Source organism: Notothenia rossii (assembly GCF_949606895.1).
Source record: "Notothenia rossii genome assembly, chromosome: 5".
Lineage (NCBI taxonomy): Eukaryota > Metazoa > Chordata > Actinopteri > Perciformes > Nototheniidae > Notothenia > Notothenia rossii.
In genome coordinates, this window is record NC_136903.1 from 4,032,292 (window position 1) to 4,057,237 (window position 24,946).

At 41.1% G+C, this 24,946-nt stretch overlaps 1 protein-coding gene across 1 annotated transcript in view; it reads right to left on the reverse strand.

Moving 5' to 3' along the window:
- The window catches only part of LOC307038642 (protection of telomeres protein 1-like), a 50,335-nt gene that overhangs the window by 1,747 nt on the left and 23,642 nt on the right, over positions 1–24,946 (reverse strand). Inside the window, exons 3-9 of the mRNA XM_079680203.1 lie at positions 24,058–24,130; positions 22,749–22,849; positions 17,244–17,351; positions 15,689–15,778; positions 13,044–13,170; positions 7,917–8,047; positions 3,446–3,739 (exon numbers count right to left, since the gene is read on the reverse strand). Coding sequence (XP_079536329.1) covers positions 3,446–3,739; positions 7,917–8,047; positions 13,044–13,170; positions 15,689–15,778; positions 17,244–17,351; positions 22,749–22,849; positions 24,058–24,130 — 924 coding nt within the window. The remainder of the gene's footprint in view (positions 1–3,445; positions 3,740–7,916; positions 8,048–13,043; positions 13,171–15,688; positions 15,779–17,243; positions 17,352–22,748; positions 22,850–24,057; positions 24,131–24,946) is intronic.

The following is a 24,946-nucleotide window of genomic DNA, read 5'->3' on the forward strand; positions in this document are numbered from 1 at the left end:
AAGAGCTTCCACAGTTTGGTAAATTCAGAAAATGACATCACTTACAACCAGGAAATAACTAAAATCTAAGAAGATATCTAGTCTTATATCAAGTTAAGGTCCATAAAATATTGATATATTGCCAAGCCCATTACCCCTTAAAATGTGCTGCAAATAAGTCTCCGTCATAAATAATATTCAACAGCCTTATTCTTGGTTCTGATGTGAACAGGCTCTAATATTAAATATAGAGCATCACTGTTAGATGTATTTAAAGGGGACCTATCATGTAAAATGCACTTTTTGATGTCTTTTATACGTAAACATGTGTCCCCGGTGTGTCGGGACTCAGGAGACTCACGAAGTGTCCGACAATATAACCCTCTCTTTTCCTCTGCACCCAAATCTCTAAAAACGGGGGAACAACGGAGCTGATCCATCAAATACAGTATATATATATATATTTTTTTAAAGCTACGGATGCAGAATCAGCACTTCTCTAACAGGGCTGAAATGGAGGGGTATGAGGCTACAATGGGTGATCTGTTTGGTATTTTGAGCAAAACACTTCATAAACATGTTTTTTTATATATCTGACACCTTTAATATATGCCTAAAAATAGTATAACTTTTTGCCCTGATCCATTTCTATAAAAACCTGTCTGAAAATGAGCTGATCAGATTTTGGCAACTTTGTGATGTCATAACGATGTTTTGGCTTGAGTAACCATTAGCCAATCAGCAACCAAGGTAACCCCCCCCCCCTTATCACCTGAACTTTTCAGCCCGCGACCCCCAAAATAACAGTGCCAGAGACTGGCGACCCCCTGTCGACGGGGGGGGGGGGGGGACGGGGGGGAGGGGGATGTCTATGCTAACGTTATTATTAATAATAATTATTAAAAAAAATTAAAAAAGTAATCAATTTCTTTTTTATAATTTTTTTTTTTTTAATTTTCCTTTTCTTTTTTTTTTAATCATCTTTCTACCCCCACTTTGGGAACCCCTGTCCTAGAGCACCATTTAGTTATTTGTAACCAAATGTCTCTCAGAGGGGCGTGGGGAGGGGCTCCTTATTTTCATCTAAAGTAACAGACAGAGAATCAGCACTTTGGAAACAGGGCTGAAGCAGAGGGGATTATGGGTAATGCTGCAATGATCTGTTTGGTGTTCCAGCCAATCAGAGACAGGCTCTGTATATATCTGAGACCTATAATATATTGATGAGAAACAGTATAATAGGGGACCTTTAAGGGCAATGACTGTTTCACAAACTCCTAGCTGACGATGATCTGAGGTGCTTCAGGAAAGGTATAAATATCTGTTCTTCTCAGTGTAGTAAACTGTGATGATTGGTTGTTGTGTAAAAGCAGCTTTACAGACTGGCAGCAGACCAGCAGTGAGAGCCAGATCTGTGCTCACATGTATCTCCTCCATCAGCCTCTCTGGCAGGAAACCAGCAGCACTTACTGCCTCGTCCGCGCTCTGAAAACTGAGGAGGCTGCTGAAACAGCTCAGGTTAAAAAGAAAAACGAGATGTCGTCCCTCTGAGGCCTCCTGACTGTGAGGAGCGTTTACAATCAGACGGAGGACGGCACTCCATTATTCCAAAAGGGAAATACAATACGATTACAGATTCCACATCAAAGCAGGTAAGATGTTAACATACATTGACATCAACAATATGAGAGAGAGCAGGGGACTCTTGGTAATAAAAACAAGACTGTAAGAACAAATAACTTCCTCTAGAGAAGCTACAACGACGCCGCAGTGTAAACACAGAGAGATGTGTTCGATTATTTTCAAAACATTTGGAAAATCCACATGTGATATATAATAAGAAAATGCAACCCGACCCATTACCCTGTAGAAATGCAAAATCAGCCATAATGACGTTTTTTTAACTTGTTAAAGATCCTTCAGTGTATCTGTACTTTTTTGTATTTGTATATATTTACGTTCTCCTGCATAACTTGCACATTCATCTTGCAACAGTTTCTTCTTGCACTATTTCGATTTGTTTTATATTATATACATTGCCTTGATGGAGGAGCCTGGGACTTAAGATTTTGATTAGTACATATTGTTAGAAAAATCTCACTGGTCACTGGCTTGAGCTTCAAAATCCGGATCCATGTATTTCTGATCCTCTCAAGAATGAAAGTAGTCAAAACAAAAAAAGAGAATTTGTTCTGACTTTTTCTAAAAATTCTGCATTTGTCTCAAAAATCTATAAAGAAAATTCTCAAAATCTCAATTTTTTTTATAATCCCTCGTAGGGTTGCAAAATTCCGGGAATTTTCAAAGATGGAAACTTTCCACAGGAATAAACTGGGAATTTCCCAAATTGAAGGTTGGCTCTTCATAGGGAACTTAAATATAGTTGGAAAAAGTATATTTTAGCATAATCTTGACTAAAACAAACAGATGCCATTCAAGCACACTTGGATATCCATGCCATAGCACACTGCTGACTGCATGGCTATTGAGACCACACAAAGGTTCACAACAGGCTCACAGATGTGAGAGTGGAAAAACTGGTTGGCATTCGGGCAAACCTAAGACTCTCTAACACAGAGCCATCCTCAACAAGGCTGGACAGTGACACTGAAGAGGAAGAGGAAGAGTGTGATGTTGATGAGGCCCAGGAAGAGCCCGTTGACTGAAAGGTTAAAAAATGCAGAAGATTGCTTGAAAGAAGATTTGCATGTTTAATGGGACTTTTTGGGGATTTTTGGATGGGGGTGCATTTTTGTTCATTTTTTAATGAGTGGGGTTGGGGGGGATGAGTAACATTTAACTCAAAATTCCTGTTTTTGTTCTTCAATGAAACAAATAATCGTTCAATAAAATAATTAAAACTTGTTCTGTTCTACTTTAAAAAAAAAAATCTGTTGAAATTTCATGTTTTTTTGTTTAATTTTGCATCGAATATTTCCAAAATTCCCCAGCTTAACTTGCCATGGAAACTTTCCCGGAAACTTTCCGCCCCTTTGCAACCCTAATCCCTCTTCAACATCTTGATCTTGAACCTCAGGATCCATGTATCTGTGATCCTCTCCAGAATGGAAGTAGTCATCACATACAGAGCATCAACTAGTTCCTGAACAGTGTCCTTCACATGCTGATATCCAAGAGAGGGAGTTACACAGTCACAAGATGGAGGAATAGAAAGCAGTATTCAATGTTTACTTCAGATTAGCTCCACGTCAGAAATGATCATGCTTGTCATATGTCTCTCTCCATAGAGGCTGAATCATCATGTTAATCACATAGCTATCATATGCCTCAAACAGTCCTGATGCTCTTCTAGGTAATCACACATCCTGTCACGTTCACAGATACAGTTGGGATACCTTTGTTAGCATGTTGCTCTCATGTTGGAAGAGGACATTCAGTATTTCCCCAACACATATCTACCCTGTAGCTGTGCATATGTGAATAAAGCCTCTGAAGTGCCTCTCACCCTGAGCAGCGTGCAGGTGGAGTCGATGGGGGCTTTGGCCAGCAGCTGGCAGGTCAGGTCGAAGTACGCTTTGGGCTGGACGTCACACAGAGGCATTGCGGGAGATGGGGGGAGGAGGGAGTGGTCTGAAGCCCAGGATCGCAGCTCCTCCACCCTCCTCCGGTCCTCCTGGTCGAAGCTGAAGGAGCGGCTGGAGGTCCGCGGCTCCATCGACTCCCCCACCGCTCCGTCAAACGCCATCACGGAGAACCCGAACGTTTTCACCAGCGTCATGGAGCTGTTGAATAACTGCACCTGTGAGGAGGAATGTTAAAGTCATTCATCACTCTTAGGGGGGTTTCTGTCTCTGTCTTATCGTGTCATTGTGTATTTCCTTTTCTGTTGTTGTCATTGCTATTACGGTAATGGTCTTTTTATGTTATTATCATTATTAGGGATGTTCCGATCAGGGTTTTTGGGGCCGATCACCGGAATCAGAATCGGCCGATACCGATGGCCGATCCGATCGCAGTGTGGGTGGGGGCTATGGGGATCTTCCATCTAAAGTGTTGTATTGTGAATTGTGTAGCAGAGTTTCCGTTAGCCTGTAATTACGGGACTATGACCGGTAATATATGCTGATGTTTAAAAATAGCTAAGTGTGTTAGGTCTAACTCTTACGACCCGTCCACACTACAGCTTTAAAAAAAGCTTGCCGGCGGGCGTGTCTGAAGCTCGACCAACAACCAATCACATGAATCTCCCGCCCCTGACACACAAGCAGCGGTTTGATTGGCTAGAGCTTGTACTGGCATGTGATTTGATTGGCTGACGCTTCCACCGAAAGCTTCAAAAGCTTCAAAAGTTGAACATTGCTCAACTTTTGCTGAAACGCCAGGAAAGCTCCGCTCTGCTACCCACAATTCAGTTCGGCGAAAAGCGAGGCAACGTTACGTCACCCCATTCAAAGTGAATGGGCAGACGCGTTGGAAACCGTTTTTGAAGCTGTCGAAGCTCTAGTGTGGACGGGCCGTTAGTGTGTGTTGCTCCGCTCACCGGTCCGTCACAGCTGCAGGACTTCTGCTTCACACACGTTGCATACCGCTATTTTACTGTCTTTTTCGGACACCTTAAAATACTGCCAGACCGGTGAAGGCATTTTGGCGAGCTTGTTTAGCACAGAGAAAAGTGTCATGTATTTTACGTCATGTGATCGGCTCTCCTGATTGGCCTTCATAGAGAGCACCGATCGATCAGCAGAGAGTGAGTATCGGCCGATAACGATCGGAGCATCCCTAATCATCGTTGTTTCGTCATCATTTTTGTATTTCTTTTTGATACAGCACCTGCTATTTTCTCCTGTTATTGTGTTATGTGTGGGGAAAAAAAAAAAATCATTCATCACGTCTTTAACATAGAACTAATTATGCAGTTTTTAAGAAAAGCCTCAAGACCCACCTGTTCCGCACCGCACCCGTTATGCTCTTAAACTTTTTCACATTACCATATTTTATTCAATATGCTCCTTCGATAACTTTTTATTTGTATTTATTATTTTTCCACAGAGCATCGTGAAGCATCTTGAGATGAGGTTATTTTTAAAGTGTGCTATATGAATGAAATGTATTATTATGACGTGTTTGTATATGTATCTATGTAAACGTATTCAGACCCATTGTGCATAGGTCCTGTCCTGTGCATGTGCACGGTGTGTAATCACAACTGAATTACCCCTTGGGGATCAAATAAAGGTTCATCTTATCTATAAATGTTACAACCTCATAAGAACAATACTGCTAGTTTAGGGGTGGGCCTGCACGACAAAAAAAAAAACGATCATATGGACTGATGACTGGTGTTTAAAACTGATCAAATCACATTATGTTCATAAAACTGTGACTTACTAATTAAGTCAAACTGAAAACATTAAGACTCAAATGAAACATATTTTTTATTATAACTTTTTTATATGCTACGTTAGGGGGCATTTTCTAATATATGATAACAAAACAATGAAAGCATTAAGACATATTGCAAAATAGAATCAATCAATCAATCAATTCATCCCCAAATGACTGCAAGTTTCAACCGTGGATTTGGTGGATTCCTGCTTTTCAAAATGGTAAAATAACCCGTCATATCTTAAAGGTCCCCGATTATACAGTTTTTCATCTATATATCACAGGTCTCAGATATATACAGAGCCTGTCTCTGATTGGCTGAAACACCAAACAGATCGTAGCAGCATTACCCATAATCCCCTCTGTTTCAGCCCTGTTTCCAAAGTGCTGATTCTCTGTCTGTTACTTTAGATGAAAATAAGGAGCCCCTCCCCACGCCCCTCTGAGAGACATTTGGTTACAAAGAACTCAATGGAGCTCTAGGAGGAGATTCAGGTGATAAGGGGGGGGGGGGGGGGTACCTTGGTTGCTGATTGGCTAATGGTTACTCAACCCAAAACATCGTTATGACATCATAAAGTAGCCAAAATCTGATCAGCTCATTTTCAGACAGGTTTTTATAGAAATGGATCAAAAAGAGAGAGAATCTTTGATTCTGAAACTTTCAGAGTCTCTTTCCACAGAGGGGACACATGTTGATGTAGAAGAGACATGAAGAAGAGGGGACACATGTTGATGTATAAGAGACATGAAGAAGAGGGGACACATGGTGATGTAGAAGAGACATGAAGAAGAGGGGACACATGGTGATGTAGAAGAGACATGAAGAAGAGGGGACACATGTTGATGTAGAAGAGACATGAAGAAGAGGAGACACATGTTGATGTAGAAGAGACATGGAGAAGAGGGGACACATGGTGATGTAGAAGAGACATGAAGAAGAGGGGACACATGGTGATGTAGAAGAGACATGAAGAAGAGGGGACACATGTTGATGTAGAAGAGACATGGAGAAGAGGGGACACATGGTGATGTAGAAGAGACATGAAGAAGAGGGGACACATGTTGATGTAGAAGAGACATGGAGAAGAGGGGACACATGTTGATGTAGAAGAGACATGAAGAAGAGGGGACACATGTTGATGTAGAAGAGACATGAAGAAGAGGGGACACATGTTGATGTAGAAGAGACATGGAGAAGAGGGGACACATGTTGATGTAGAAGAGACACGAAGAAAAGGGGACACATGTTGATGTAGAAGAGACATGAAGAAGAGGGGACACATGTTGATGTAGAAGAGACATGAAGAAGAGAGGACACATGTTGATGTAGAAGAGACATGAAGAAGAGGGGACACATGTTGATGCAGAAGAGACATGAAGAAGAGGGGACACATGTTGATGTAGAAGAGACATTGAGAAGAGGGGACACATGCTGATGTAGAAGAGACATTGAGAAGAGGGGACACATGGTGATGTAGAAGAGACATGAAGAAGAGGGGACACATGTTGATGTAGAAGAGACATGGAGAAGAGGGGACACATGTTGATGTAGAAGAGACATGAAGAAGAGGGGACACTTGTTGATGTAGAAGAGACATGAAGAAGAGGGGACACATGTTGATGTAGAAGAGACATGGAGAAGAGGGGACACATGCTGATGTAGAAGAGACATGGAGAAGAGGGGACACATGTTGATGTAGAAGAGACGTGAAGAAGAGGGGACACATGTTGATGTAGAAGAGACATGAAGAAGAGGGGACACATGGTGATGTAGAAGAGACATGGAGAAGAGGGGACACATGTTGATGTAGAAGAGACATGAAGAAGAGGGGACACATGTTGATGTAGAAGAGACATGAAGAAGAGGGGACACATGTTGATGTAGAAGAGACATGGAGAAGAGGGGACACATGTTGATGTAGAAGAGACATGGAGAAGAGGGGACACATGTTGATGTAGAAGAGACATGAAGAAGAGGGGACACATGTTGATGTAGAAGAGACATGAAGAAGAGGGGACACATGTTGATGTAGAAGAGACACGAAGAAAAGGGGACACATGTTGATGTAGAAGAGACATGAAGAAGAGGGGACACATGTTGATGTAGAAGAGACATGAAGAAGAGAGGACACATGTTGATGTAGAAGAGACATGAAGAAGAGGGGACACATGTTGATGCAGAAGAGACATGAAGAAGAGGGGACACATGTTGATGTAGAAGAGACATTGAGAAGAGGGGACACATGCTGATGTAGAAGAGACATTGAGAAGAGGGGACACATGGTGATGTAGAAGAGACATGAAGAAGAGGGGACACATGTTGATGTAGAAGAGACATGGAGAAGAGGGGACACATGTTGATGTAGAAGAGACATGAAGAAGAGGGGACACTTGTTGATGTAGAAGAGACATGAAGAAGAGGGGACACATGTTGATGTAGAAGAGACATGAAGAAGAGGGGACACATGTTGATGTAGAAGAGACATGGAGAAGAGGGGACACATGTTGATGTGGAAGAGACATGGAGAAGAGGGGGGACATGGTGATGTAGAAGGGACATGGAGACTGAAATAGCTGATGTGGTTGACCTTGACTCTGTGCAGGCGGACGACGTCTCCGATCTGGTAGATCTTGGGATGGTCCTCCAGCTTCTCGCAGAAGATGCTGCAGCTGATCTTCTCGTTGGACTGATCGGTGATCTTCAGGCTGGAGCAGAAATCTGAGGAGGGGAAAAACTTCCTGTGGTCAAAACTCTCAAATACAAATACTGAAGACTGTACGGACAAGCTTTAAAAATACTAAGAACATGAAGCTGTGCGTGTTTGGGATGAAGGACGTAAGATCTAACTTTAAGGATCAAGAGCAGGTCTGAGTTGATCATAATCATAAAACTACATATTCAGACTTTAAAGGCTTTCCAATTCTGACTTGATTTCACTGTGATTGGATTTGGAAACGGCACTCCTTGGGAAAGGTTAACAAGATGAGTCATGTAAATAAATTAAGAGATGTAGCTGAAGGAAACGGGACCATAACACTCCATCAATTTGCTTCTTAATATTTGCTTCTTGGTTGATATTAAACACGGCACCAATATATTTAATTGAAGATTTAATATTCACTGACAAATTGTGTCGAAAAAAAACGGCCTGAAAAAGCCATCCAATGTCTGACTTTGGTCTTTTGAACCTGCTGTATTTCCCATAAAGGCAGCTGTTTTGAATATACTGTACAGGATGGTCAAATGTAGCGTGCCGGTTGAACTGAAGACGGATCCACTTTCTGTGTTCGCTTCAGAGGTAGACCCGAAAGAGTAAAGAAATTATTGATGTAATAAAAACTAAACCGTCAGCTGAATCTGTTGATACACATACAGCATACCGTAAATACACATATATCTATCTGACAGTGTGTGTGTGTGTGTGTCTCTGATCAGATGGATTATTGTAATATATGTTTACTCTAAAAGACACCTTAAGGATCCACAAAAATGACAAATTCTGGAAAGTTTCCAGACTGAATGCTGCTTTTCCTTTATACACACACACACACACACACACACACACACACACACACACACACACACACACACACACACACACACACACACACACACACACACACACACACACACACACACACACACACACACACACACACACACACACACACACACACACACACACACACACACACACACACACACACACACACACACACACACACACACACACACACACACACACACACACACACACACACACCATTATCAGCTCTGACTAATTAGCTTGCCGGCTATGTTGTGATTGGTCAACTCAGATATGTCCCGCCCCTTAATCTATCATGTACAATGTGTTGGAGAGCTAGCCAATAGGAGCGCGAGTGTTACAGAGTGCTGTCACTGTGTTCAAGAAGTAAACAAAGGAGTCCAATGGAGGCGTTTCAGGCGGGGAAACAGGGATTTCAGCCTTTGCAGACCATTTACGTGCACTAAAACCTATTGAACACATTACAGGAGAGGGGGAAAGCACAATAGGGCCTCTTTAAAAAGCACCTTCCTGTGTGATGCTGAAAAGAAATGACGTTTTTAAAGCCTGTTTAAAACCCAGACATCCATTATGGGACCATCAACACAAACTGAAAATATGTTGATATGCCTCTTCACACCTTTCTGAGTGTGTCTCATGAATAATGTGAGATATTTCCATCCCAACCGCTGATCCATCTTAGAAATCGCTTCATGGATTGAATTTCTCTCATTCTCTGTCTCAGAGGAGGTGATGTGCTTTATGTGTTTGCCTCTCTTTGCCCGACGACTATCAATCTTTCTTACATTTTTAAAGAAACGCTAAAGAAATCTCACTCAGGTTATTAACGTCTCTGTCCATGGTGCTGAAAACGGGTTATCTAGTTTCCCTATGTTTTAAAAAATAGTAACTGCTCTTCAGTTTAATATATTTTAACATACTAATAAACTGGCTTTTGGATGGATATTAAGAAAAAACTCATTTAAAAAAAACTGTAAAAACTATATATTTTTATGAATGTAAAAAGATTTTGAGAGAGGTATGATTTTGATCTTATAAAATAATGACATGTGGTAAAATAAAAAAGATGGCTTTGTGGTGAAAGAGCTATAAACCATGCCTTTGGTTTATGATTTACAATATTCTTTTGCTAAAACTGTTATTTTTTGTAAGTGTGAACTGTGAACATGTTAGCATGCTATGGTAGCATTTAGTTCAAAGCACCTCTGTGTCAAAGTGCGGCCTCACAGAGCAGTTAGCAGCGCTGTAGAATCTTTGTTTGCACTGTTATCTATAACAGCGATTCTCAACCCGAGGGTACTGCAGGTGGTCCGTGAAAAAAATCTAAAAATTAAAAAATCCACTTTTTATTATCAAAACATTTCGCGGACCACCTCATATGCAAACTGTAAAAATAAGTACATATATAAACGTAGTGTTAAAACGCAGATATTTGTTATTGTTAATTATGGACAACACTTAATTTCACCACTGGTTACCCATGGTTACGTGTGCGCGTGCAAAGCCACAAACATGGATCGGTGGCTAGCATCAGGTTCTCTGAAGAGAAAAGAGGTTACCGTTAATGAAGATAATGAGCGTGAGTCGGAGGCATCTACAAGCCAGATTCCGAAGAAAAAAACAAAGAAAGGGAAGATTAAGAGAAAATACAATGGGAACTACTTGGAACTGGGATTTACCTACACGGGCACTGAAGACGAGCCTTTAAAGCAGGGGTCTCCAACCTTTTTTAGGATGAGAGCTACTTTCAAAAAATAAAACAAGTCGTGAGCTACTTTTACTCCTCTTTTTTTGTTTTTTGCAGTGAATATATTTAGCACATTTTAACATTATTATATGCTTACCTTTAACCTTTGTGTGCTGTTTGGGTCTGTGGGACCCGTTTTCAGTGTTTACTAAAAGAAAATGTATGCAATTTAATTATTTTAACCTGCTTTATTTGGGGGCATGCACTTCTGGGAAGATTTTTGTTTTTTAAAGTTGAAGTTAAATGCATCAATCTTTGAGCACAACATGAATTTATGGATACAGCTCTCAACACTCATATGAAAGGGAGCTGTATACTTTTCAATAATCCAAACATCTTTAGAACACACAGGGAGGCGTGTGGCGCGTGGCGCAGTGGAGTAGTGCGTTGGTGTTCGGATCAGGGGAGCACAGGTTCAAACCCCGCTGCAGTCAGCATGTGGTTGTGTCCCAGGGCCAGACACTTCACCCCAAATTGCTCCTGTGGGGATTGTCCACAGTATTGAGTATGTAAGTCGCTTTGGATAAAAACATCTAACAAGTAACATGTAAAGAATATGATCACAACCAATAACAAATCATTTAAACTTGTTTATTTTTATCTTATTTAAGTTAGCATTCTTTATTTCTTTATGCATATTTTACTAATCACATAATTTTAAACTTTTTTTTGTTTACTGTCTTATAGTACACATTGGAATGATTTCTTACTTTATTTTGTACATCTATATTAAATAGATAAATGTGTGCTCTCTCTAGCTCTCTCTCTCCCTCTGTCTCGCTCACTCACAGAGGCTGTGTGCCCCTTTGGGCGATGACGGCTTGCGGTAAAAAAAAGAATAAACATATTTGTAAAGTGGGGGGACACAAACGGGATTTTGAAGAGTGGGGGGGACATGTCCCCCCTGTCCCCAGTGGAAATTACGCCATGCGTGTGTGTGCGTCAAGTGCAATAAATATATATGCAAGTTGCAACACACACAGAGTAAAACTCTGCCCCTCATGTGCTGTATAGGCTGGCATGACTAGGCTGTGTTCAATGGGGCTGATGTGTTGTGTCGATTCTGCCAGAAGGAAAATCACGGTTAAACTCCTTATGAAGCGGTGAGCTGCCGCTCCACATTGCTTTTCTTCCCGACTGCAACGCTGGTCCCGCAAATCAAGCAAGAACGTGATTGGTCGATATTCATTGTGGGGGTGGGGGTGGGGGGAGGAGGGGTGTTAGATAGATATCAAGTTGTAGTAAGTAGATAGAACTCGCTATGATTGAGGTTTCGTTTATGCATAGGGTAGATTCTTTTAATTACATTTCTTTTTTTGTTGTGTGTATTTTTTATATGTTGGATTTGCTTGGCGAGCTACTTATTGAGAGCTTGCGAGCTACCGGTAGCTCGCGATCGACGTGTTGGAGACCCCTGCTTTAAAGTATGCGTCCTGTGCTACGAGACATTCGCTAACGAGAGCCTAAAACAAGCTAACCTTCGCCGTCAATCTTGGAATCTGGCTTGTAGATGCCTCCGACTCACCCTCATTAACTTCTTTACCGTTAAACTCTTTTCTCTTCAGAGAACCTGATGATAGCCACCGATCCATTTTTGTGGTTTTGAACGTGCACACGTAACCATGGGTAACCAGTGGTGAAATAAAGTGTCGTCCTTAATTAACAATAACAAATATCATTTATTTCATTTTCATTTAAACGTTTATTTGAACCAAAAAGTGATGATTTGGGTATAAAGCTTTAAAAAAAAAAATGAAATTGATAAGAATAAAAAAGGAGGGGGCTGAGCTCACGCAGGACCCGGCAGCTACTGTCTAAACTAAATGCTGCCGTGATGAAACGCCGTATCATGGATTATCAAGGATTCTCTCTGAAACAGTATGGAGCTCAAAGGCTTTCTCTTGCCGGTTATACCACAAGGTGAGTTCCTTTTTACTTCCTGCTTCTTCACACACATGCTCTCCAGTACAGGTTAGCTCTGAGTGTTAGCCATGCTAATGTAAACACTGAACATATTACGTCCAAAACAGTCGGGCATTGTTTCTGATAGCAACGTTTCTGATAGGGCCGTGGGTCCACATTTCAGATATTACGTCATATCGGACGCAAATCTGGATCAGCTCCGTTGTTCCCCCGTTTTTAGAGATTTGGTTACAGAGGAAAAGAGAGGGTTTTATTTTCTGACGCTGCGTGAGTTCCCCGACACACCGGGGACACATCTTTATGTATAAAATACATCAGAAAGTGCATTTTGCATGATAGGTCCCCTTTAACACTACGTTTATATATGTACTTATTTTTACGGTTTGCATATGAGGTGGTCCGCATAAACAAAAAGTTTGAGAACCCCTGATCTATAAGACTTTTAGAGAAACAAACTTATTAAGTCGTTTCCACATGTTATGCCCATCTTTACTGACCTGTGCCTCGGGTCTTGAACGGCTGCTTGAAGAACAGCACCACTCCGTACACGTTCACCACAGATCCAGCCGTCAGGTCGCCCAGTCCCACGTACGTATATTTAGGAACCTTTGTCTTCCTGGAAACCTGAGGAGGAACACACAGAGGCAGAAAGAGCCCAAACAGCTCAGATTAGCACGCTATGCTAATAACACAATGCTGTTAGCATGCTCAAGAGATACTTCAGATTCTTTAACGCTGGGTTTTAAGAGTCAGTTTATCAGTTTAAGTGGACCAAGTGTAAAAGAATATATAATATAAATATGGTCCCAATCATTACAAGGTGTGAGGTCTACAGACTGTTACCAAACAGGGACAGTCCTCGTCTCTATGTCATCCAGAGAAAGTGAGATCTGTGGAGAGAGATGGCTCTCAAACAGCTGGGAGCTGACAGGAAGCATCCTGACAGAAACAAGACCTACACAACAAACACTCTCTCACACACACACACTCTACCACACTAACACACACTCTCTAACACACTCTACCACACACTCTCTAACACACACACTCTCTAACACACACTCTAACACACACACTCTCTAACACACACACTCTCTAACACACACACTCTCTAACAAACACACTCTCTAACACACACACACTCTAACACACACACTCTAAAACACACGCAATCTCTAACACACGCACTCTCTAACACACACACTCTAACACACACTCTAACACACACACTCTCTAACACACACTCTAAAACACACGCACTCTCTAACACACGCACTCTCTAACACACACACACTCTCTACCACACACTCTCTAACACACTAACACACACTCTCTACCACACACTCTCTAACACACACTCTCTAACACACACACTCTACCACACACTCTCTACCACACACTCTCTAACACACACTCTCTAATACACACTCTCTAACACACACTCTCTAACACACACTCTACCACACACTCTCTAACACACACTCTCTAACACACACACTCTACCACACACTCTCTAACACACACTCTCTAACACACACTCTCTAACACACACACTCTACCACACACTCTCTACCACACACTCTCTAACACACACTCTAACACACACTCTCTAACACACACTCTCTAACACACACTCTCTAACACACACTCTAACACACACACTCTAACACACACACTCTAACACACACACTCTAACACACACTCTCTAACACACACACTCTCTAACACACACTCTCTAACACACACACTCTAACACACACTCTCTAACACACACACTCTAACACACACACTAACACACACACTCTAACACACACTCTCTAACACACACACTCTAACACACACACTCTAACACACACACTCTAACACACACTCTCTAACACACACTCTCTAACACACTAACACACACTCTCTAACACACACTCTAACACACACTCTCTAACACACACTCTCTAACACACACTCTCTAACACACACTCTCTAACACACTCTCTAACACACACTCTCTAACACACACTCTCTAACACACACTCTCTAACACACACTCTCTAACACACTCTCTAACACACACTCTCTAACACACACACTCTAACACACACTCTCTAACACACTCTCTAACACACACTCTCTAACACACACACTCTAACACACACACTCTAACACACACTCTCTAACACACACTCTCTAACACACTAACACACACTCTCTAACACACACTCTCTAACACACTCTCTAACACACACTCTCACACACACACTCTCTAACACACTCTACCACACACTCTAACACACACTCTCTAACACACACTCTCTACCACACACTCTCTAACACACTCTACCACACACTCTCTACCACACTCTCTAACACACACACTCTAACACACACTCTCTCTAACACACACTCTACCACACACTCTCTACCACAGACTCTACCACACACTCTCTACCACACTCTCTAACACACACACTCTAACACACACTCTAACACACACTCTCTCTAACACACTAACACACACTCTAACACACACTCTAACACACTCTACCACACACTCTCTACCACACTCTCTAACACACACACTCTAACACACACACTCTAACACACACTCTCTCTAACACACTAACACACTCTCTAACACTCTCTAACACACACACTCTAACACACACACTCTAACACACACTCTCTCTAACACACTAACACACTCTCTAACACTCTCTAACACACACTCTAACACACACTCTCTAACACACACACTCTAACACACACACTCTCTAACACACACTCTCTAACACACACTCTAACACACACTCTAACACACACTCTCTCTAACACACTAACACACTCTCTAACACTCTCTAACACACACTCTAACACACACTCTCTAACACACACTCTCTAACACACACACTCTCTAACACACACTCTAACACACACTCTCTAACACACACACTCTAACACACACACTCTCTAACACACACTCTCTAACACACACTCTAACACACACTCTAACACACACTCTCTAACACACACACTCTAACACACACACTCTAACACACACTCTCTCTAACACACTAACACACACTCTAACACACACTCTAACACACACTCTACCACACACTCTACCACACACTCAGGCTCTGAGTCTGACCTCAGCGGAGAGCGAGGAGCTCCTCTTGGCTGCCGGAGAGGATCTTGAGACAGGAGGAGGAAGAGGAGGAGGAAGAGGAGGGCGAGACACCTGGAGGGAAAGTGAGAGAGGAGACATTAAAGTGATGTATTTTTTTTAAAGTATATAAGTATCAAGCGTCTCAAATACCCACTGTATTTGGTATTCTTACCTCAGAATGCTACCACATAAGGGCCACGGTACGTACACAATGAAAAGAATGGAGACTAAACTCTGAAAAACAACTCCTATATTCTCTGAGATTATAAAGTCATTTTTTGGTGTGAAGAATCTGCATCACTTCAGATTTCAGAGATGGATCAAGCAGTCTGTGTGATCAAATCAGCCAACGTGCATTTACACTTCAACTATAATGAAGTGGTGTCAATATGTGGAGATTATCCCGCTGAACCAAATGTGTAAGCATCATAAACGTGTGTTTGCTACGGTTTCATTTCTGCAAAAAAAAACAAGTACACTGATAAACTGCCCCAACTGCTGGCAAGGATGAATCAGATTGAAAATGAATGCATGACATTTTCATAATGCACCATAATTAATCTACAGAATAAAACACATTGGGGGCTTTCGTTAACTATTAACCTGAGTGCTTTTACATTTAAAGGTAGGGTAGGTAAGAATGGAGAAACCAGCTTGAGTACGCTAGAATTTGAAAACACACAGCCGAAACAAATCTGCCCCTTCCTTCAGACTTCCTTACAGAGCCCCTCCTCCAACACACACGAACGCGCACATGACCAATGAGGGCACGAGATAAGTTTGTGCACAGATGGAAGGCTGACAGGCAGGTAGGCCATCCAGTTACTTTAGCCGGGCCGGCTCAGATGATTGGTCATGCTTTTTAAAGTGCCACGGCTTCCACAGATGACATGTTTTTATGTATTTATTGTCAAAGCATTTGATGTATTCATTGCTATCGGGATGTTAAGAGCATTCCATGGAATATAACAACAAGTGTTTCTGAAGTGAATTACCTACCCCACCTTTAACGTTTTATAACTTAAAGCACATACCGTAATTTTCGGACTATAAACCGCACCTGAATATAAGCCGCAGCAGCAGCATACCACTCTCGGTTCCACTTTTACTTTTGCGCGCTACCTGTCTCACTCTTTTCCGGCCTCCAGCTTTTCCTGCTGGAACCCGCCGCTTAAAGGTGGGGGTCCGCGGACCGGCCATAGAGCCCATAGAGTTAAAGGTGTTGGCCGTTAGCTGTAAAAAATCCATAGATTAGCCGCACCGTTATATAAACCGCAGCGTCGAAAAATAGGGAAAAAGGCGCGGCTTACAGTCCGAAAATTACGGTATATACTATTATAAAATACTGTTGTTGTATTTACACACAGAGAGAACATTTAAAGATTCAGCTCAATACACTAACTAATGTACAACCACATCTTTGGGTAATTGAAAGCGAATGTTCCCGCATGTTTCTTGCTGTTCCGAGTTTGTATCTTCGTAATAATCGCGCAACCTAATGAAATGTTATGTACACATGACTAACAACCATCCTCACATAAATGCAGGCGCTGTCCCCCCTCAGCAGCAGGTTAAAGGGGTGCAGTTTGTCCTTTTGCGCCGTGGGAGATTTCCCCACAGTGAAGCCGGCAGCCACCACCACATCCTGCAGGAAACAACAAGCAGAGAGTCAGGGATTAAAAACTGAGAGCATCCTCCTTCCCAGAGGGAGGACAGATTGAAGCGGCAGATGTTGCCTCCTTGCAGACGTGGAGCCAGGCGAAGATAAGCGGCTGTGGAAAGTGGAGATTGTCTTTTGTTACGGGTGTCAGTGTTAAAGCTGAGGGCTGACAAAGGGACAGCAGATAGTCTGAATAATCACGTTACAGAGACAAGCAGCGCAACAACACCTCCTGCCTTCAACACGCTTTACGGTGATTTCAGCTCCATCAGGGCGCCGCTGTGGGGAGAAGTGAAGAGCGAGCTGACGGGAGGATTATCCCTGATGTGTTCAATGTCCCCGTCCAGGTTAAAAGCAGACTCAGCGCTCGGTAAACAACACTATCGGAGGAGACGGAGAGTAAAAGCCCTGAGTCACTTTGTTTGTAAAGTTCAAGGAGCTGTCACCCCAGAGACAGGATGAATAAAGGACACGTTACTTTCTTTGAGACAGGCGACATAAGTAACAGCAAGTGCAGTTTAATACTTCAGCTCACAGACTGATGGAGGCAGCAATGCTTCAAAACACATTTTCAAAGACACAAGTCAATTCACAAACAAACATATTACAGCTTCATTGATTTAGATAAGAAGAGACAATGATATAGAACATAATGGAGAGATTGGTATGCATGCTATAAAACATGCTAATAGAGTCAAATATGTTCTAAAAATATGCTAACGCGCAATTAAAAATAATATAACATGAAATGAAACAGGCTAATGTAAAGTAAATTAATTTGAATTACTTTACAAACTTAATCTGTCGGGAAGCTTGTGAAGTTTCCCCTGAGATCACTAGATTTTTATCTAGCAAGAAATCATGAATCCATCCATCCATCTTCTCCCGCTTATCCGTGGTCGGGTCTCGGGGTATCAGTTCCAGCAGAGACCCCCAAACGTTCCTTTCCCTGGCCGCATCAACCAGCTCTGACTGGGGGGTCCCAAGGCGCTCCCAGGTCAGAGAAGAGATATAACCCCTCCAACTGGTCCTAGGTCTACCCCTTGGTCTCTTCCCAGCTGGACGTGCCTGGAACACCTCCCTAGGGAGGCGCCCAGGTGGCATCCTAACTAGGTGCCCGAACCACCTCAACTGGCTCCTTTCGACGTGAAGGAGGAGCGGTTCAACTCCGAGTCCCTCCTGGATGACCGAACTTCTCCCCTTATCCCTAAGGGAGACGCCAGCCACCCTGCGGAGAAAACCCATCTCGACCGCTTGTATACGCGATCTCGTTCTTTGGGTCATGACCCATCCTTCATGACCATAGGTGAGGGTAGGAAGGGAAATGGCGCGGTAGACAGAGAGCTTTGCCTTCTGGCTCAGCTCTCTTCTCGTCACAACGGTGCGGTAAAGAGACTGCAGTACCGCTCCCGCTGCTCCAATTCTCCGACCCATCTCACGCTCCATTGTTCCCTCACTCGAGAACAAGACCCCGAGATACTTGAACTCCTTCACTTGGGGTAAGGACTCATTCCCTACTTGGAGTGGACAGTCCATCGGTTTCCTGCTGAGAACCATGGCCTCAGATTTGGAGGTGCTGATCCTCATCCCAGCCGCTTCACACTCGGTTGCGAACCGATCCAGTGAGTGCTGAAGGTCGCTGAGTTGATATACAATATATAATTAACTAATGTGTCAAAGAAATGTAAAAAGGAGGGGGAATATAAAGTAGTATATAAATGAAAATACTCACTTAAAAACCATTAAAAGTATCATTTAAGCACAGGAGAGTCAGTTACACACACTTCTCCTAAACATACCATATGTAAATGAATTCATCCCATCCTACAGAATGTCAAACTCATTAAAAAAAAAAAAATTATTCACTCAGCTCATTACTTTATTCAAATCAGAGGCTTTGTGAAGCAGAGAAATACAATTTACTCAGCCACACCTCTCAAAGAGCCTCGTTCTTTATTGACAATAACATATTACAATCTCATCAGGTTCACATAAATATTTATATCTTAATCATATTTTTCTTTTTAACCCTCACATGCTTTAAAAGGAGGGAGCTTCAATGGAGTAGCTCCTGCAAACTGACATAAATCGATTTAATATAATATAGTAATTCCTCTCATTTAAAGTAGGGTGACAGGTGAGGAAGGGGAATCAAAATTCATAACAAGTCCTTTCTATGTGTGTTGTATTAGAATAAGCTGAAGAGCAACAATAAAAAAGCAGTTTAATAAAGAAATAACATCAAAGGAAAATTAATTAATTCTCATTTGCTCAGATTTTCAATTATACCATAAAATAATTAGATGTAGAGAAAAGAAAACACACCAAAAATAGGTGTGTTTGGTTGTTAGTGTTACCCTTATATGAAGATTAAGAATTCATTTTACAGATAGAAACACGGTTAATAACGGTAGAACATGTAATATGTAAAGGTCCCTACACACCAAACTGAGACCAAAGAACACGTGCCGACGGACCCGACTGTTGCGTCGCCTCACGTCTCCTGCGTCTTGGCCAAAAAGTCGCACTGGAACACACCGCAAAGACTTCAGCCGACGGCCAAGTAGCACGTACGCAATGCGCATGCGTGAGTGGCTAGGGCTGCTCGATTATGGCAAAAATCATAATCTCGATTATTTGGGTCAATAATTGAAATCACGATCATTAAAAACGATTATCCATTTACTTTGAAAACATCCATTTATTGAAAAGAAAAATGTGAACAGTGTGTTTTTAACAGTTGATTACCCTGAACTTTACGTATAATTCAACTGAAAAACAATTTTTAAAAAAAGTATTTAAAAATAATAAAAAAATTAAAATAATAGTTTTATTTTGATTATGTTGTTTTCATTATCGTTGCAAGCCAAAATCGTAATTGCGATTAAAATACGATTAATTGAGCAGCCCTATGAGTGGCAATAACTCTCCTTACCAGCAGGCGGCGGTAGTGTGTATTCGTCATTCAAAAGAGGCAACCGGAAGACAGACTGCGTGATAACCGAGAGAAGAAGAACAGACTGCGTGATATATACAAACAACAAATAGTGTGTGCGTTCCATTTCCACTCTCGTCCATCGCAGACTGCTTCACAAAGCAACTTACAATCGAAAACATGTTTAGTGCGGGACTGGCGGTACACAGCCGTCTGTGCGCATAATCGTTTGTTTGCGTACCTCACTACCATTTCGCTTCTCATGCACTGATTCGCCAAGCTGAACATCAAATCAGAGTGCTTTCTTTTGCCGACAGCCTCCCGATTCAACTTGTTCAATCGGGGGCGGAAGGTGTCGGCACGGCCGGAAAGACCTGACGGTGCGGGACACACCGATCTGAGGAGGACGACAGGACGCTCATCGACGGCTATACATCTATCGACGGCCGAAACCGGCTTGGTGTGTCCGGGCCTTAATATGTACTCACATACATTTATATCTATTTGTTTATTCAGATAAACTTGAATTGAATTGAATTGATTTTAGTCAGTGTCTAATATTTTCTGTGGTTTTCTGTATTTTCTCTCTCAGGTCTTTCTTTTGTATCATCTTACGATTGGTGAGAAATATAAATAAATATTGAACATAAAACAAAACAAAAAAGGAAAATATAGAAATGATTTATTTTATATAATTGTATTATAAGGAATTGTTTGGGAGCATTAAAGCTTCAATGAAAACTATTCAGAGGTGCAACACGCTAGAGTAGATTCACACGAATAATTGCAGTAATTGTAATTTTGTAGAATTATAGTAAAGTATAAACAATCCTTTTTTCTTAACACTTTTTTTTACCTAAACTTGTTATATTTTCTTTAAATATTTGATTATATTTGATCTTTTCTTATTATTAAATCTTTTTATCTTTAAACTATTGTCCCTATATAAAAAAAAATGTTATTATCTTCTTATTCTAAAACGAGGCAAATCTAATTAATTTCTTTCGCGGATGAAAAAAATGTTTTTCTCTGAGAATAATAATAATTAAAAGTTATTCTTTACTTGTTTGATTTGAGCTCAGTGTAGGACCTCTCAGGGCTTTGTAAGAAATCAATGATAATGATAATGAAAATATAATTAAACTAATTATAAAGACACAGGTAGTGTAAGGAAGCAAAAATCTATAAAGCGAGGCCATGTTTTCTCGTCTAGCTAAATTATTATTAAAATTCAATATAGTTTAAAAATATATATTTAATTTGTTTAAATTAGATGACAGAGTAACAGAAAAAGCTAAATCTCCAAAAGTTTCTCTTCCTTTCCAGATAAATATTTTTTTTTTAGCAGCTTTTCCTAAAATAACCATCTGTCGTTAAATAGCAGGAAACAGTGAATAAAAGCTACATTAGAAAATACATACTTTTTGCTTTTAAAGGTCTCCTGCTAAATTATGATCAAAAATACTTATATATACTCAAAATGACGTCAACAAGTATTTTTACACCATACGCATGTTCCAAATAAAGATGTAGGTGTCACACACACACACACACACACACACACACACACACACACACACACACACACACACACACACACACACACACACACACACACACACACACACACACACACACACACACACACACACACACACACACACACACACACACACACACACACACACACACACACACACACACACACACACACACACACACACACACACACACTTTAATTACATCCAAGACGTGTTAACACTCCATCAACAGAGGAGAGAGAAGGAAACAGAAAATAACTCAAACTGTAAATTAGATTTAGCAGCCAGGCGTCGTCATCTCCATCCACACGTTATCACAGCAGGGTGTCTTCACACTCTAAATATAGATCCATATGATACATAATTCATATCTCAGTTTAAACAAAAATAAATGTCATTACGCAAATCTAAGTCTGCCAAGTTTCTTCGCTTTTATGGACTTTGATAAAAATAGCAAATGCAGTTTAGTTTAATTTTTGACTATTATCTTGTTTTAAAGAGTTATGAGGTGTGTAGGAATATTTAGAAAGAAAATACGTGCTATTGTTTTATTTCTGAGAATTGTGTTATTATTATTTGAATTTTCTATTAAGCTCATCTCATTTTGTTGTTAACACTTGACATTAAATGTACCGGACTTCTTTCTGCGGATTGATAGGACTGCACAAAGTCCCTTTAGCAAACCTAACAACGGTCTATTCTCCTTAGCAACGAGAATAGTTGGCGAGAATTAACAACCTCTGGAATGTCAGATTCTACCAATCAGAATCGAGTATTCGTCTAAGCCATGGCAATAATAAATGAGAATCTTCACGAAAGCAGAAAAGCATGACAGTTGTTGTTCCGTCACACATGTTTCTGTCAGAAAGTGTTAACATCATGTCTTTGACGGCAGAGTGAACGTACCCCTTGATTGACAGCTCCATCGAAGTCCTTGGCGATCGCTCCGAACAGAATGACGTTGATGGACGGGTTCTGAGGGGAGGCGTCCGGCGGGGAAACTTCTTCTATGAAACAAACGCAGAACATGAACATGACGGTGGTGGCGTATACATCTCAGTTAGCTATGTCGCAGGACGGACTTACTGATCCGTTTTTAACTGCCATTTGTTGTCACTGTGTTTTGATTTTTTTATATCCGAATGTGGAATAAATATCTTTTATTTTTTTTATTAAACTAGACAATCTCTGTCATACATTAAAGACACACACTGCGTATGTCAACATGAATTATTCTCAGTACTTCTTCGGCTTTTGTGTTGAGCATAGGATTTATGTTAGTAAATAAAGAGTTTGCTTTACTCGTGGACAACGACCCATGACAGTGGGTTTGACGAAAGCCTCTAAGAACACAAGAACAAAAATAAAAACAGAAGCAGCTGAAACATTAGTGAGTCTGCAACTGATCAAACACAAAATCCCACAATGCACCAGCTGTTCAAATACTGAAGCAAATCTGACAAATTGTCTATAAAACAACAATACAGGAGAGGTAAGAGACACAGGGGAAGGGGGGGGTGGGGGGGGGGATAAAAGGAAGGACGTCCCCCGCCACAATAAGAGTCTCAGCTCTCTGTGGCTGCTCAGAGATAAAAGAGGCCGGAGACAAGACAACAATGACGTCCGTCTGCTTCTACTACACACACCAGATAAACGGCTTAACACACACACACACACACACACACACACACACACACACACACACACACACACACACACACACACACACACACACACACACACACACACACACACACACACACACACACACACACACACACACACACACACACACACACACACACACACACACACACACACACACACACACACACACACACACACACACACACACACACACACACACACACACACACACACACAGCAGAATAACAGCTCTATGATTTAGGATCCCAAACTTCCTACCAAGAAATAAAGAGGGGCACATTTTTTAAACTGAAAACACACTTAGCTTTTAATTAGCAATACTCTGTCTATTGGTCTTTATTTTCAATGTATTTATTAGTGATTATTATATAATTATGTTTCATTTTTGTAGAGATAATATTGAATTAAATATAGTATATATGACATATAATAATAATAAAAAAATATATTTATATAGTGCTTTTCATGAACTCAAAGACGATCATATTTTGAAATGTAATTCAAGAATAAACAAACAGCTGATGAACACAGAGACAAATGAATTTACCTTGGATGATAATCTTTAAAATGAAGTCTCCAGATGCTGACGACACCAGCGGGCATTTTCGCAACACTTTTCCCTGGAGGAAAAAATAAAGACGTTTAATTTAGACAAACTGAAAAACATTTAGCGCCCGTCAGCTGATCAAAGCCACCTCAGAAGAGAGAGAAGCGATGATGATGAGACAGGCGCTGGATTACTCTGCCGCTTTGGTTTTCACAAATATATTTGAGTGGCGTACTAATCAAAGAAAAACAGCCTCGTTAATAAAGACTGAAACGAGAGAACAGGTGGTGACAGGTGGCAGAAGAGTGGAAAGGGGATGAATAACAGAGCAGGGAAACACTTGACTCCTCAGGACGTTGAACCTTTGAAGGCTCTACAGAAGATAGCTTAGTTAATTTATTTCCTAAGAGGATACTTTCTGCTGATGTTCAGGTTCATATTAATATGTAGTGTCTCTACTTTAAAGAGTCCTCTCTTGCTGATGTTCAGGTGTATATCAGTATGTAGTGTCTCTACTTTAAAGAGTCCTCTGCTGCTGATGTTCAGGTGTATATCAGTATGTAGTGTCTCTACTTTAAAGAGTTCTCTCCTGCTTATGTTCAGGTGTATATCAGTATGTAGTGTCTCTACTTTAAAGAGTCCTCTCCTGCTGATGTTCAGGTGTATATCAGTATGTAGTGTCTCTACTTTAAAGAGTCCTCTCCTGCTGATGTTCAGGTGTATATCAGTATGTAGTGTCTCTACTTTAAAGAGTCCTCTCCTGCTGATGTTCAGGTGTATATCAGTATGTAGTGTCTCTACTTTAAAGAGTCCTCTCCTGCTGATGTTCAGGTGTATATCAGTATGTAGTGTCTCTACTTTAAAGAGTCCTCTCCTGCTGATGTTCAGG